Raw genomic sequence first — 17,463 nt, forward strand, 5'->3', positions numbered from 1 at the left:
TGTACCCTGCCCACTTTTCAACTTCTAGGTGAAGATGACGCCACTATGCGTCGAAACTGGTACTAGAAACAATAATTAACATGTTGAAAACATCTTATACGATATACTTAGTATTGAATAGGTTGAACCTTTCCTCAATTGTAATTGTGAATCTCAGTTCAATATGCAAAAATCAAGTTCTTAACCTGTGAGTGGTTGCTATGAGATTTTCTCACATTATTTTTTGTGATATTACTTCACAGTGTTGAAAGGGAAGTCACTGTTCCCTCTTCTAGCTGAGTTTATAACTGTTGCGAGTAGAGTGATTCACATTTGAAGGGTAAGCACCCCCTCCCCTGGTCAGAACAAAGGTTGCTATGTGTCCGTGCGCGCTGCGTGGTAGTTTCTCTCATCGTGCGACTAATGACGTTGATGCTGTGTTGAAGTGGAGTGGGAAACTTACTGCTGTTGTACGCATTAGTATTTGTATTATGAGCACTTCTTGTTTTTGAAAATGTTACTGTGTTCAGAAACATTGCGCTTTTTTTTTTCTTTTTGTAAATATTACTAGATATAATGCATGTGAGATTTTATTTTCTACAACTTTAGGACGGAAGTTATTTTTATCTACATTGCATATGTTGCTTTAAGTAATTTATGTCTAATAAACAGCTAATCATATCATTTTTATGTGCTGGCCTTTGGTCACAGGGGTCCGGGGTTCGATTCCCGGCATGGTCGGGGATTTTAACCATAATTCGTTAATTTCACCGGCACGGGAGCTGGGTGTGTGTGTGTCACCTTCATCATTTCATCCTCATCATGATGCGCAGGTCACATGTGGTCAAATCGAAAGATCTGCACCTGGCGAGCCAAACTTGTCCTCGGACCCTCTCGACACTAAAAGCCATACGCGTGTTTTTTGTTTTTTGTCTAAAACATATAAGGTAGAACCTCAGTAAAAAATTCTAGACTTACGCCCCACAAAACTGAAAAATGTCATTTATTTTAATATGAGAGAAAGTCTAACGCGTGACCACTCGTGTTATATTTCGGCTAGCAACCACTCGTGGGTTAACTTATAAAAACTCTGAATACAAAAAAATTGAGATTTTACTCGAACTTAGCAAATGTGAAGCACACTGAAGATGCACCAAAGTGAGTGAAAGCAGGTTCTGGAAGACTCATTCTATCATGACCCGGATAAATTTCGAATTTAAATCACTCTGAAAAATACTTTTTTTAAAATGTTGAGGCAGTTTTGAATTAAGTCTGAATTTCCGTAATGGGAACCAACACTGTTCTTCGAATTAAGAATTATCCGTATATCGAATTAAACAATAAGTAACATGCTAAACCGTCCCATGTTTCCGGGAATGACTGCTGCTTCAAATTAGGCGGGATTTTGAATTATCGAGGTTCTACTCTCTCTATTTGCTATGATTGGACTAATATAAAGACAATGTACAGTCTGTCCATACATTTTTTTATCGTGGTTTTGATGGGGTTGATAGTATTCTGTTGCAGTGATAATGTCCATATTCGCTCTGAGAGTTGGCCGTGCGGTCAGAGGCGCGCGGCTGAGCTTGCTAGTGGGTTCGAATCCCACTGTTGGCAGCCCTGAATATGGTTTCCCATTTTCACACTAGGCAAATACTGGGGCTGTACCTTAATTAAGGCCGCTACCGCTTCCAACTCCTAGGCCTTTCCTATCCCATCAACGCCGTAAGACCTATCTGTGACGGTGCCACGTAAAGCCACTAGCCAAAAAAATAGCCATTTTCGAGGTTTGTATGTTCTGTTTGAATTAAATAAACTCAAACTGGAAATCTGTTTTTTAATTAAAGTTAATCGTATACACGATGGAGTGATAATATCCATTTTTGAGGTTTGTTTGTATGTTGTTTGAACTGAATGAACGTGAAAACTGCTAATCTGTTTTTTAATGAAACTTGCTAGTATTAAAGTAGATGCGTGTAGAATTTCTCAGCACTTGGTTTTATCTCAGTTCTTTAAGTAAGAGCAGAGAAACTACATTTTTAACCTAGTGAACCCTGCCTACTAAAGCCATGGAAAATCAAGTGTTCAGCGACTCCTTTGCATGCCTCCGATACCATGCCCTGGTCCATTACACATCATACTACTCTCACCTCATTGTTTAAGCAGAAGTTGCCTTTGTTGGCTTTTTTGTAAATGATGTGGCTGGTTTTGTTGCTTTCTCACCTTCTGCTTGCTGTGTAGAATGCAAAATCTTTGTAACTAGATTAAACATCTTTCACAGTTTCCAGTATTTACAAGTTCTATAAATAGCTGTTGCAAAATAAATACCGATGCAGCCTAAGCTGTTAGTAAAACGTGGAATAATATGTACTGAAATTGAATGTGAATTTGAAATGCCTCGAAGGTTTATTTATTTACATTAATACTTCATTTGTATAGCAGGAAATGATGGTAATTAGATTTGTTATTTCCAGGATACTGACCAGATGGCTGTTGATAACTCCTAAATATATTGTGGAGAAAGCTTATTTACAAAGCTAGTGAAAGGTGCATTTATACTTGGAGTTAATTAAGTATAGATTGAAGTTACAGATCTTGCATAATTGTGGCTCCTACGTTATTATAAAGAGTGTAAATGGTTTTTGATATGTTTTCAACTGAGGTGAAAACTTCCTTGGATGTCCTTGAGCAATTTGTATGGACTCCAAGGCCATGGATCTCTACAAATGCTTCATTGTGGCAGCATTCTTCAATCTTAGACATCTACGTCATATTGTAACCTGTTTTACTCCTTAGATGTTTATTTCATTTTTGTATATTGTCATATTCATTATGTAGACTGCTTGTATACCATATTCTTAAAATCGTTTTCCCTTTCTTTCCAGGCTTGCGACAAACGCATTATTGACAAAAACCCTGTTAAAAACGTGGTTGCCACCAAAGGAGTACAGAGGTTTAAAGATGATAGGCTGGCAGTGGAAAATTCAGTAAACATCTTTCCAAAACAGAAGGCTATGGTACACAAAGGTCCTCTTCAATCTTCTGTGTCTCAGACCTCCATGAAAAACTTTTGTAAGTTAGTTAAACCTACTGTGACTCTTCGATCTAAAGTATCAGCCAAGCCAAAGATTGACGAAGTTGCTGAAAGGATTAAAGCTGTTAAAGTCACTGTTCCTGAAGTGAAAATTGAAGTCAAAGATCCCACTCCAGTGGAAGAGGCTCGTCGTCCTAGTGATACCAGTGAAAATTCGCTGTATGTCACTGCCTTAGAGTAAGTTTATAACTTTCGTATATTCGTACTTTATTGAACTTTGTACACTGCCCAGTTGAAATGGGTCTATAACCAACTTGGCTTCCTGTTGGTTGAATAATTTTTTTTTCTGACTAGCCTGTTCAAGTTCTCTGCTAATTAGGGGTTTGAATGAATAGTATTTTGCTCACTTATGTGGTTTCTTCCGTTACAAGTTTGATGCAGCTTTCAGCACCATACAGACTTGTACATACTATCTTTTCATCTGATGTACCTGGTAGTCTTAATTTGTCATAATTGTGCATTCCCTCCTTACAGTATTAAATTTTAAGTATCTAGATTTTGCCTTCAACATTTCACTGGCTTATTATTGTGTAAGTGAAGGTCCTTTTTGTTTTTTAAATTATTGTTATTCGGCTTATATTAGGACATTGCAATTACATGTGTCAGAAAGAGTATAAAATGTTACTTGTTTGCGGGCTGGATAAATACACAACTGGCAGCGTTTACTCTAATATTTGTTGACTGACTATTTGTACTTAACACACGATTACACAGTTTGCATGCGTACGTGCTCTCTCCTCAATTACGTTAATTATTCTCACTATCACTGATGACCTACACAAATGACACTCGCTCTTCTCCTACTGACACTCAATCTAACTCGGATCGAAGTTATTCTCACTGTTGCTGTCAGAGTTACCACTTCATAGCCCACGCAAGACGGTCACACAATCCAGTTTGTTGTACACTGTCTGCACCTCCCAGCTGACTTCGTTCACCGCCCTATGCTGATACCAAGTCAAACTCTCTCATGCTGCTCCAGAATGCTACATGCACTCACAACAGCAGGAAATGAGAGACTCTACTCATCAACAACACACTGAATGACTACTGTTCCACAGACACAACACTCGCTGTGACTGGCAGACTGCCTCCTCAGCTCAGCCTGTCACTGTCCTCAGTGGCACTCGCTTAACCCACAACTCCAACTGAACTCAACCACCAACAGAGCTCATCAGTCTCGTGTGACCTGCCTTGTATAGCTGGGCTGGCTCCTTTTGGATATTTCAAGAAAGGAGACACCTCCAGAGTCCTCTCGAAAGCGAATACTGTGTTTACTTGCATATTAGACCCTCTTTTTCTCACTTCTACAGCCAAAAAAGAAGTAAAGGGAGTCAAATATACGACAACTTAAGATTTTCTGCAGTGAACAAGTGACTTCTAGGCTATAAGGAGTAATAAATTGTACATGTAAACATTCTACACTGTTCCTTAAATTTCCGAATGTATTAGTAATCTTACCAGCTATTTTCATTGGAAGCATGTACAGTAGAAGTCCGTTATAGCGAGAATTCATAACAGCGAAAAATTTACTCGCTATAACGAATTGTCGTTATATCCGATTTTTGTATAAAAGTCCGAAAACCCTTCATGAACTTTAAAATCGGTTTGAAACGGCAATCGGTTTGTTCAAAACTTGCGTTTATCAGGCTCAAAAAGAAGTTTGTAAAATCATATGGATGCCTTGTTGTACAGTAGGCCTACGCATTTTTAGACGCCAAACATTGACTTTCGTCACGCCGTAGTTTTTTGTTTTTGCGACTGTATAATTATTCTTTATTTCTGCGGGTTGAAGGACCATTAACTTTGGCATCATAATACCGAAGAGAACTCGTTGAAAATTTTCCGGATATACCTATTCCATGTGTCTCTACAATACAACTCTCCATCAGGAAATTATTCTTGCTGTCTATAAAACTGTTACTTTTACGCAGCGTCAGATGTAACCTGCTACTGCTACACGCACATCTCGCTTGTCGGGTTCGGCCAATTTCAGCGGCTAACGATGTATAGGCCTAATCGCGAACGTTGAAAGTCAATGAACGAGTTTATTGCGCCACAGTATGGCCATTCCGCCCTTGCGTTTTTTGTGCACATACCTCACAATTTCATCTTAGACTTCTTTAAAGCGTCCTTGTTGCAGACCACTGAATGCCTTTTTTGTACAGTACACATTTTTTAAGCTCTTTGTCTTCACGCTAACTCCAAATATTGGCTTTAGTTAGGCCTATGCCGTATTTTCTTGCGGCTGCACAATTATTCTACATTTCCGAGGGTTTAATAAACATTAACTTAAAATTGGCATTATAATATCGACTAGAACCCATTGAAAATTTGCTGGCAATACCTTTTCCACGTATCTTTACAATACGACTATCCATCACGAAAGTATTCCTGCTGTCTATAAACCTTAATTTTACAAAGCGTCAAGTACAATAGACGCGTTATGACTCTGCCACTGAGTAGCCATGGCTTTTCTAAGAATTCGAAGGGTCGCATGATTTGATGCCATTCTGCAGATTTGAGAAACACACAGGCACTGTACAACCGGTTGTCGCGGCTAGCAATGTGTAGCAAAGATGCGGTCGTTTGTCAACGAGTTCTGTGCACGTGTGAAAAGAAGCATTGTGGTTACCGCGGTAATTGCCAGTGGTATCCATTAACTTACTGTTAGGCAGCGAATGTAACAGCCCTTGAGTTTTCGCATGAGATTCTGAGAAAAAAAGTCTTGGATTCTGAGGAATACAGTATCACTCCAGAGATTTCTGTGGCAAACACCTCAGCTTTCTTCTTCAAAAAGCGTCACCTAACCAAACCGTATATGTAGCCTATCATGAAAACATATTTGAAACGCATGTAGAGAAATAACCTCCTCGCGAAAAATTGACATGTAAATAGCCGTAACTAGATGCAAAAAAATATGAAATATCCTTTAAAATCAGTGATGTACTCTGCCATATCTTGAGGTTATCACATTCTTACTTAATTTCCGTATATAACATTAAAATTAAGATGTCGTTTATTCAGTCTTTATTTTTAACGAGTTAACAACTGCTATCGGCCACGTTATTTACGCATTTATTACGAAAATGTGTTATCCTCTTTCATTTCGAATTTTCTTTAGAGAACAGCAGTCGATGGGTATTACTGGTATTATTAATCAACTCCAACATCGCATTTGAATGTCAACGAGAGAACTCGCAAATGCACAAAGTGAGAAAACTATACCGTCAGATCAAAAATTAGATATATGGCTTTTCAGGCATTTGCTCTATTAACCAGCATTTTGTCTTAGGTCTGACACTAGACTCTTCAGAGTGGGATGTGTCAGACCCTACCCACTGATGCTGGGGTGTATGCACATCCCACTCTGAAGAGTCTAGTGTCAGACCTAAGACCAAATGCTGGTTAATGGAGCAAACACCTGAAAAGCCATACATCTAATTTTTGATCTGATTTTGATATGCTCTATTGGTGGAAAAATATCTAATTCCCTCCATGGGAACTTAGAATTTCCAAAACTATACCGTACCGAAAATGATCAATCGCATTTTGTTGCAAACGTTTCAGTTTTCTTATTCAAACAGCATCACGTATCCTAACTTACCGTACTATACGTATGATGAAAACACACTTCAAGCGCCAGTAGAGAAATTATACCTTTCTCGCTATAAATTTTCATAATAGCCTTTCCGTAATTTAACCAGACGCGACAAAATGTAAACTAACCTCTGAAATCAATTAAGCACTCAGCCATATCTCGAGGTGTATCCCATTCTTGCTTAATTGCAGTATTTAGGCTCAAAATTAAGTGGTCATTTAGTCAGCCATAATTTTTAACGAGTTAACAACCGTTATCGGACTCGTTGTTTACGCATTTATTACGAAAATATGTTATCTTTCATTTCAAATTTTCTTTACAGAATAGCTGTCGACGGATGTTACTAATCGACTTCGACATCGCCTTCGAATGTCGACGAGAGAGATCTCTAGTGCACGTAACGAGGAAACTATACCGAAGGTAATCGATCGCATGCAATATCATCGCTGGGGTGCATAAATATCAGTAACGGAAAAAATCGCGTGCGCTTAGTCGCTCGTAATAACGGATGCGCCAGTGATCGGGTTCTCGCTGTAACCAAAGGACGATACACAGTTTAGTATAGGAATTTTGAAGGGATAGCAAAAAGCAGACGTTATAACGGAGTTCTCGTTATATGCCGTACTCGCTATAGCGGACTTCTACTGTATTCCTAAATTTAGAAAGACAATAAATGAACACATGATTTTTAGGCCTACATATAAAGTAAATAGTCAGTTTTAGTCTCCTTTTTTTTACGTCATTTGTTTCACCTTCTCTGATGAGGTTTACATCAGAAAGGGCATTCGGTCATAAAAGCTTGCTACGCGGATTCATCTCTCTTCAAATTTGACCCCAAAGATAAGATATTATGCCATATTAATCGAAGGAACTTAATGGTCAGTCATTTGTCTCTGTCAGTTGAGCAGTAGGCCTTACCTTACCTTACCTATGGCGCGACGGCCCGTCTTCGGGTCGTGGCCTCCCCAGTTGCTCTCCACCAAACTTTTCAATGTTGTGCAGCTACTCTCCAATTCCAGATCTTGATATGTGCTGCATACTGATGTACACCATCTTCCCATCTGTTACGTGGCCTTCCCACAGGCCTTCCTCCTCCAAAGTCTCCTAAGAATACCTTCTTTGGGATTCGGTGTTCTTCCATCCTAATTAGATGACCTGCCCATTTAAGTCTCTTCATTCGAATGGCATGCGACAGGGGTGCCTCCCCATACAGGGAATATAGTTCATTGTTATATCTAATTCTCCACTCCCCTTGTACGCATATGGGTCCAAAAATTCTCCTCAGGATTTTCCTTTCGAAGGAATCTATCTTCTCCACGGCTTTCTTTGGGAGGGTCCACGTATCACTTCCATACATCACTATACTGCGAATGAGCATTTTGTATAGCATAACTTTTAAGCTCTGATTTATCTCTACTTCTGAAAAGTGGTAGTACTGCAAAGTATGCTCTGTTGGCAGCTTGAATTCTTGCCTGTATTTCCACCATTTCCTCATTCTTGTTGCTCAGATGTACACCAAGATATTTAAATTCATCCACCACCTCCACTTTCGATCCTTCAGGGACAAGTTGGTATACTTCCTTCTCCGAGCCTGCACCATTACCTTCGTCTTCTGTTCATTGATCTCAAGTCCAATCTCTTTGCCTTCTCTACTCAAGTCTTCAAATGCTTCTTTAACTGTCCTTGTTGTTCTTCCCATCAAATTTATCAGCATATCCAACTAGTTGAGCTGTTTTGTACAGAAGTGTTCCACTGGTGTCCACCCTTAACTTTCTAATCACTGACTCTAGTGCCAGGTTAAATAGAATTGGTGCTAAGCCATCTCCTTGCTTCAATCCCTGATTCACTTCGAAGAAGCTGCCTACTTCAGTCTGAATTTTCACTCCCACCATCATATTTCTCATAGTCAATTCCACCAGTTGCACCAGCTTTTCTGGTATCTTGAACTCTCCTAATATCTCCATTAATTTATCCCTGTCAATAGAGTTGTATGCTTGTTGAAAGTCGATAAACATCTGTACCACATCTATGCCCCGTTCCCAACACTTCTCCAACACTTGTTTCACAGTAAATATCTGATCAATAGTGGATCTTCCCTTCCGGAACCCTACCTGGTATTCTCCTAGAATTTCTTCCACCAGGGGTTCTAGTCTCTTCTTCAGAATGGAAGTGAACAGCTTATATACTGTACACAGCAGTCTGATCCCTCTATAATTGCCACATACCAACTTATCCCCTTTCTTGTATATTGGGCATATCATGCCTTTGCGCCAGTCTTCAAGCATTTATTCTGTATTCCACACACTCACAATTAGATCATATATAGCTTCTTGTAGTGTGGTTCCTCCGTATTTCCACAACTTTGCAGGGATTCCATCGATACCTGGTGCTTTATTGTTTTTCAGTTGCTGTGTGGCTTCTATCACTTCTTGCATAGATGGTGCTGTGACTTCTGATTCATTTGTCTCTGTATTATTCCTTGAGGTAGTTGGTGTTTTCCTTTTCATTTCTACTGGGTTCAGGAGGTGTTGGAAATATTCCTTCCATCTATCTTGGATCCCTTCTTTATCTCCCAAAAGCTGTCCATTTCTGTCCTTACACATGTTTTTCTTGCCTTGAATCCTTCTTTCACTTAACTTCTCTGTAAGCCATGTAGCTATTATCTTCTTTAAATTCCTCCACTATTCTAGCCATTTTCTCATTTAATTTTCTTTTCTTTCTTCGACATACATTCCTTACTTCTTTATTCTGGTTTTCAACCTCTTGTTTCTTCACCCTTGTTGGTCTCTCTAGGTATGCTTTATATGCTTTATCTCTTTCTTCTTTGGCTTTTTGGCATTCCTCATCAAACCATTCCTTTGTGTTCCTTTTGGGTACAATGTCTAGTGTGTCCTTTGCCACGGCCTTAACGCTTTCCTTCAGAGCAGTCCATTTGGTCTCGACCGTTGCTGTTTGGTCCTTATTATATTTCTCTACCAGCACTTCTGCCATTCTTTTCCCGTATCTTTCTGATACTTCCTTATTCTTCAGTTCACAAGTATTGTACTTTTCTATCCTACTCATTCCTTCCTTTCTTGTTTTCATAATGCGGCACCTTAAGATTGCCTTAACTAGAAAGTGGTCGGAGCCACAACTGGTTCCTCTGAATGATCTGACATCCATGATATTGGATGCCCATCTTTTCTCCATTATTACATGGTCTATTCGATTACAGGTCTTTCCATCCGGCGATATCCATGTTTGCTTGTGTACCTCTTTATGAGGGAAACAAGTTGACATCACTTTCATGTTTCTGCTGGTAGCAAGGTCAAGTAATCTCTGTCCATTATCATTAGTAGTATTGTGTAAACTATGGATCCCTATTATTCCTTGATATATCTCCTCTTTCCCAATTTGTGCATTTAGGTCTCCTATTATCATCTTAGCATCGTTCAATGGGATTGAATCTAGCACTCGTTCCAGTTCAGCATAGAACTGATCCTTGACTATCTGTTCCTTGTCTTCCATTGGTGCATATACATTTACGATTGTTAAGTTGTAGAATCGCATTTTAACACGCAATGTTGCCAATCTTTCATTTACTGCCAAAAACTGTAGTACATCGTCTTTAGCTTGTTTTCGTACTATAAATGCTACTCCTTCTTGTGCATTCCTTGGACTTCCCACTACTGAATATTGTGTGGGTTTTGGTGTCCCATATCTCATCCGTTCCTGACCATCTAGTTTCTTGTATGGCTGCTATGTCCACTTTGTTGACTTCTAGTATCTGCATCAGTACTTTCAGTGCTCTGGCTTGTAGAAGTGTACGTACATTCCATGTACCAATTGCGTAGTCCATTGCCTTTAGCTTAGCTCGTCGTCTATTAAATCCACCATTCCGAGGCATATTCTGGGGCTTCGCAACAGTTGGTTTTCCGGAGCGAGGTTGTTAGCCTTGCTCCAACCCCCAGCAATCCTGGAGGACCGATGTTTTCTGTTAGGGTTGTCTCCCTTAGCTGATTGGTCCCCATTTAAGCGTCAGGAACTAGCTTTCTGCCCTTACATGACTTAGCCGTGTACCTTAAAGAATGTACCCGTTGCCCAGAGGCCACGGCGTGGACGTGCATGTATCGGACTTGGTAGGAATAGATGGCATTTCCTGTATTTTGCTAGTACACTCCCATCGGCAAGAAGTGCACCCACAGGACCATAGAGCAGTAGGCCTACCACTCAGTAAACCTGATCACAGCTTTCATTTGAATTGTCTTGTGCCACCAACTTTCCTGCTGCAAGTAACAAGTAACTAATCTCATTTTCTTCCGTATTGAAGATACAATAAGTAAAATTCTTTCTTGTATAAAATTACTGTGTCCACCAATTCAATACAATTGTTTTGTAGTGATTAAATTCTACATGAAATATAAACACTAGTTCGGGACATGTTTTGCCCTAGTTTTGGGCATCTTCAGCCTAATACTAATCTTAAGGTCAAGTCTTAAATCTGTCAACATTGGAACTTCACTAAACTTAAATTAATATCAAATATAAATACAATGGTCTTATGCTTATTACAAAGTTGTGTTTTAGGTCATATTTACATAGTTTACAATATGTACATTAACTGAATGCCTGAATTTATGAGTAAGGAAGCAATACATTATTTTATTTTACAATGGCTAGAAAACATCTGACACGTCTGGATGGAAGTTTATGCAATTGTGTACGTATTGGCCAGAGATTGATCAAAGCGTGAATTTGAGTTTCTCCAACTGTTTGGCTAGACGGCGTGAATTGGGTCGATCTGTAGAAAGCATACCTATACACCAGGTGATAACTAGCGCATGTTAAGAGTTGTACTTCCGAATGTAATATAGAATAACTGGAAGCATTCTTTGGATAACAGCGGCTGTTAAAAGCCAGACATTTATTTCTTAAGTACATTTCATGCTGGTTCTCTACATTTATCACATCGGGATTTACCTAAACAGCTGTAATTGAGATAAGAGACCACATTGTTTAGGTAAGGCATGCTATCAAGTACCCGGATAGTGCTAGAAATTCCACGACAGAGAGGATAAAAATCAAAACAGGAAAGCTTGCTGCATTCATGGATATCTACAGGTGTCGCGGTAATGAGTTTTATTATCATAATGCTTAATTTCAAACTTCGTGGTCTACATTTTTGCCTTAACGCATGGTAGGTTTTGTTTGGCGTCCCCGAAAATCGTGAAAGTAGTTAGTGGGGATATAAAATCAATATGATTATTTGTTAGGTATGTTACCAAGTAAAACAATAGTTATGAATGGATTGTTTTTATCACATTTTAAACCTACTTCTCTCCAAAAATTACGTGTATTGGCCTGAGTTAAGAGATGTTAAACGAACACTTGGTTAATGGAGACACGAGTTTGTCCGCCTCCGTAGCGTAACGGTTACCACTATTAGCTGCTGTCGGTGGCCCGGGTTCGATTCCCAGTACTGCCAGAAATTTAAGAATGGCAAGTGGGCTTGTATGTGGTTAAAATGGTACATGCAACTCGCCTCTATTGGGGATGTGCGTGAAAAGAGCTGCACTACCTCTCATAACTCGGGCCAATATAGGTATATTTTTTGGAGAGAGGCAAGTTTTAAACGTGATAAATACTATCAAATTCTAACGTGTTTTCTTAACTCACCAACGTACCTAGCAAATAATAATATTGATTTTATGTCTCCAGTAATTTTTAATGATTGTCAGACACCAAACAAAACATACTAAGGTATGCATTAATAAAAATAATGGAAACGAGCATACAAAATTAAACATGATAATAAAAGGTATTACCACCACATCTATAGATATCCATAAGTGCAACGAACTTTCCTGTTACTTATATTTATTATTTGCATTGCGGAACTTTTGAAACTACATGGGCGATAGGATACCTAACCTAAACAATGTGGTCTCTCTTGTCTCATTTTCAGCTGTTTAGGTAAATCCTGGTGTGATAAACGCAGAGAACAAGCATGAAATATACTTAACCCCCCTCATGCATGAATTTAAAGAAAATTAAATTAAAAATAGTGTGGTGTGATTTTCCTGGTTAAAATGACCCTATTAGGTGATATAAACATAAAATACAAAACGAAGTTACCATACTTGGTGGGAATTTGATGTCCTCATATGAGGACATCATGCATTTAGTGGAATAATGTCAACACGTCATACACATACTACTTTGGTTTATTATACTAGTATTTACAAGAACTATTTACACCTGAGGCAATTGTGTGAGTGCAGTGAAATCACACTGGTCCTACTGGGGCATTTATATGTAATTGATGTACTTCACATGTTCATATTTCAGACAATGGTATGGAAACTCTGAAATCATTCTGGACATAGTGGTACATTATATTTTCCACAAATACAGTATACCAGGTTTTACTTGCGCAGTTTTTATCACGGCGTCTGTTAGCATTTCTAGCCTCTGTTTTCTGCGGATAGTGTCCTACCCCATCTATCCTCTTTTCAGCAGGCACAGTATGTGTAGCCTGTTTCTTGAGAGGTGGTGATGGGCCATTTTTGCTTGGCCGTCCCCTCTTCCTTGGTGCTTCTTCTGCCTTACCACTGAAGATAAGTCCTGTTGCCACTCGACTCTTGAACTCGAGCAGGTCCACAGGGGTCTTGCAGTCCATTTTCCATAGTAACCAAGAATTTACAACTGTGACATTTAGCATATGGTAAAAAATCCTCATGTACCATCTGTAGTTCCTTATACAGTATCATACCTGTAAATAGCCACCAAGGAATCCATGAGATCAACACCGCCCATATGGCCGTTATGTATTTCTATACCCTTCAGCCTGTCAATTTCAATGAATTTCTTCTCCTTTCTACACCATCTTCTGGCCTTACCAACTGGTTCTAAACCTGCATATGAAGAAATGATATGAAATGCCGAATTATCAACCCACCAGATTACTGTGATGCCATCTGTTGATGTTGTAAATGATGAGCTTCCTCGACCCTCTTTCTTTAGGTCCTTAACATCTCTGTTTTTTAGTAGTATCCTTCAGCCTATCTTCTCTGAAGGGCCCTACAAACCAGGTATCAAGTTCTTTCAGTTTCAGCACAAGGGTAGGTTAAGTGCTGCTATCTGGTGGGAATGTTGTAAACTACTATAATGTTGTCCTACAAACCTCACTCGCTCATCTGATAACATTACAAACCATTTGGAAAATCCTGGAAAATAAATATTGGATGAAGCAGTTGAGAATAGAAGCTAACCTCAGAAATAACACATGGTAGTTTGATGCATGATGTCCTCATGTGGACGCCTGTATTATACCAATATTGTGTAAAGACTACAATCCAGAATAAGCTGAATTATAGTGGTAATGATAGTAGAATGTACAAAATGAAGAACTACACATTTACCTTGGGCATTTTCAAGATAGGAACAGCTCAAAACAATTGGAAACTATGATGACTTCTCACAAAATGGCGAACCATGAATATCGTGTTTTCAATGATGCTAATTAAATGCTTCCACCTGCTGGTTCTTTTAGAAACTGATGTTTTCCACTCTCACCCATCTAAAATAATCTTTTAATAACTTTACCTCCGTCTTTGGAATCTCCAGGGAATAAATAATGCCTAAAAATTCGGATGTCCTCATATGAGGACACCATGCATGAGAGGGTTAAAAATAAGGGTCTGGCTTTCAACAGCCGCAGTTATCAAAACAATGCTTTCAGTCACTATGTATTTAATTCGGAAGTACAACTCGTTCATATGCTAGTTATCAGGTGGTGGTTTGGCACGCTTTCTACAGCACAGCTTTATTCAGAAAGAGTGGCTTCTGCTACATGCACCAACTGGGAATACAGAGACCCTCTCCAGAAACCATCTGGGAATTGATTCACACTGTTTGGACTCTATAGTCGGGACAAAATCATTTTTAAAAATTTCAAAAAGACTAAATCTTGAACGCTCTCAATTGCAGTGCATGGTTGACAAGATGACAGTGCAGATGACATTACTTGGAATGACGACATGACTGTATCAGTGAAGTTGGCGGCACAAGACGATAATTCAAATGAAAGCGGTGATCAGGTCTGGCCATTAAGTTTTGTATCAGTATTTCATAATATGATATTATGATACCCTTATCTCTTTTCTCCACGGGGTCGCATATGAAGTGATACGAATCTTCGTAGCGAGTTTTTACGACCGTATGCCCTTCCAGATGTCAACCTCATCAGAGAAATTGAGAAGAAGCAAATAACGTGATGTAACTAAAACTGACTATATTTACTTTATATCTAGGCCTAAAAGTAGTGTTCACCATTTATTGCCTTTTTACGTTTAGAAATACTGCCTTCCTATGAAAATAGCCAGCAAGTTTGCTTGCTGGAATTAGTAGCATGGAAATCTGTCATGTTTAACTACCGTATTTTCCGGCATAATCATCACACTTTTTATACCAAAATTTTCGTAAAATATAGTAGGGTGCGACCATTATACGAAGAATTTTTAATACCAGTATTTGTATTACTCAAAAAAATTTATAACTAAATTTTATTTGATACAAATTTAAGATGCACGTAATACTCGCGTTTATACATTAAAATAATCTAAAACAAAATCCATAATTATTCGCAACAATTCGGCGAACGTTTTTCCAACCTGGAAATAAAAATGAACGTATTAAGTCAATTGTCAAAATTTGAGTATTAAAGTTAAAATATTACACGTGCAAAAAATTATCGCTTCGTTGTGAAATACGGACTTACCGGTACACAATTTATTCCAAATCTTCTGTATCGCTATCGCAGTTTTTGGTATCTGATGCGCCGTCCTCACCGCTGTTAATACCAGTATCAGATTCTTCGTCTCTCTGCCACACTGCATCATCTTCGGATCCGTCTAATGCATTCGAAATCCCAGTCCTTTTGAAGCTCTTGGAGACCAGTTCAGGTGGTATAAGATCCCATCACCCACGAGCATAACAAGTCCAAGGGTGGATGCCTGATATTTTCAGCGGGCGTCAATTCCTGATCGCCGCTCATCATCCACTTGTTGTAAAATCGACGTGAGTGGTCTTTAAAGGATTTATTATTTCATACGTCTAGTGGCTGCAAAGCAGATGTTAGGCCACCAGAAATGACTATCTGTCGTGTCTTATTTTTACTGAGAAGTTGCTTCACTTCGCTCACGAGGTGACCTCGGAAACTATCTAAAGCAGAGCTGGTTGTTTTAGTAGTCCACCGGGTCTTCTATCGCACACAGTTTTAACCCAGTCCAGCGCGAGTTCTCCATCCATCCAACCCTCTGGTTGCACTCGTACATGAATTCCACGGGGAAACTGTATGTTCTTATGCATCGTTTTCCTCTTGAAAATGATGTAAGGTGGCAACTTTCTTCCATCAGCTGTAGTGGCTAGCATTGCCGTGCACCGTAACTTCTCACTACCGCTGGTTTTCATTAATACACTCCGTAATCTTTTTAGCGCAATAGTGCTGTTCCAAGGCATATCAAGAAAGATTCAAGTCTGATCGGCATTACCGATTTTAGAAAGCAAGTACGAAGTTTCCTTGCGCAGACGTATGACAAATCGGTAAAAATTTACAATCTTCTCCGTGTAATCAGCAGGCAACTTTTGGCTTAGTGTTCTCCTTCGCACTGACAGATTGACATCGCATGAACCACTTAATCCACCCACGACTCGCCTTAAACTGAGTTATATTGTGTTTGCGCGCTACCTCCCGTCCCTTAATTTGTAACATTTCATATGATATACTGCAGCTATTGCTACGTATTTCATTGACGTACATAAACACTTCTTCGTCAATTATAGGAAACCTCCCTGTTTTAGGATCTCTAAACGCGCGTCTAGAAGGGTTTGTGCTTTTTAGCTTGTTTTTTTAAATTTCTGCCAGTCATGCACCAACTTTTCACTCACAGTAAATTTTCTTTCTGCAGCTCTGTTCCCGTGCTGTTCAGTGAAGGCAATTACGCTTAGCTTGAAGCCCGCAGAATAGTTTGTATATTTACTCATAATCGCTTATAAATGCTTCACACGTTATTGTTTTGCAATATAAATGACTTTCCGTAATTGTTCACTATAAAAACAAATTATTTCTACAAACACCCCAAACACAAATTAAAAACTTAAATTCTCACGCACACATGTCTACAGTACTGTAAGTCACGTCAGTCACAAACAAATAAATGCATCTGTGATCTGTCTATTCCAGAGCAGCCAATACTGTTAGGCAGCAAGGAAGCATGCAGCAATTTATCTGTTGAGCTCGTTTGTTGCGACACTAGTGCGCTTGCTCAAAGCTCGCCAACCGGAGCATGGACGTCTTCATACATCGCTGTAGCTAGCGCGGTGTAGATCTACTGTAGTTGACCGTGTTCCGAGACATCAGTAACAAACATTCATTTTTTTCAGTTTCTTTCAAACATACGGTAATCAGGTTAATTTTTCTTCCCAGTTATTGATGATTTTACATTACATTACTGACGAGTTTATAAAATAAAAAGTTAATACCATTGGATAATAATTATCCTGACTGCTTGGGTAAAAGTTTTCATCCCATGCCCGGACGCTTACGACGTAGTGTAGCGATGACAACTGAGACATTGTAAATAATTCGGCTGACCGTGAGCTGAATAATTCCGTGGAATTCTGCGTTATCGTCTTGGATTTCACTTCATGCACAATAACACCGGAGCCGGTCTCGTGGTGTAGGGGTAGCGTGCCTGCCTCTTACTCGGAGGCCCCGGGTTCAATTCACGGCCGGGTCAGTGAATTTTAC

General features: G+C 39.2%; 1 protein-coding gene across 3 annotated transcripts in view; it reads left to right on the forward strand.

The window, feature by feature from the left end:
* Positions 1-17,463, forward strand: part of CycB3 (cyclin B3) — a 177,440-nt gene that overhangs the window by 44,736 nt on the left and 115,241 nt on the right. For all 3 annotated transcript variants that reach the window (XM_067136461.2, XM_067136463.2, XM_067136462.2), the window contains exon 3: positions 2,865-3,250. In XM_067136461.2, the coding sequence (XP_066992562.1) occupies positions 2,865-3,250 (386 nt within the window). The remainder of the gene's footprint in view (positions 1-2,864; positions 3,251-17,463) is intronic.

Source organism: Anabrus simplex, chromosome 1, assembly GCF_040414725.1.
Source record: "Anabrus simplex isolate iqAnaSimp1 chromosome 1, ASM4041472v1, whole genome shotgun sequence".
NCBI lineage: Eukaryota > Metazoa > Arthropoda > Insecta > Orthoptera > Tettigoniidae > Anabrus > Anabrus simplex.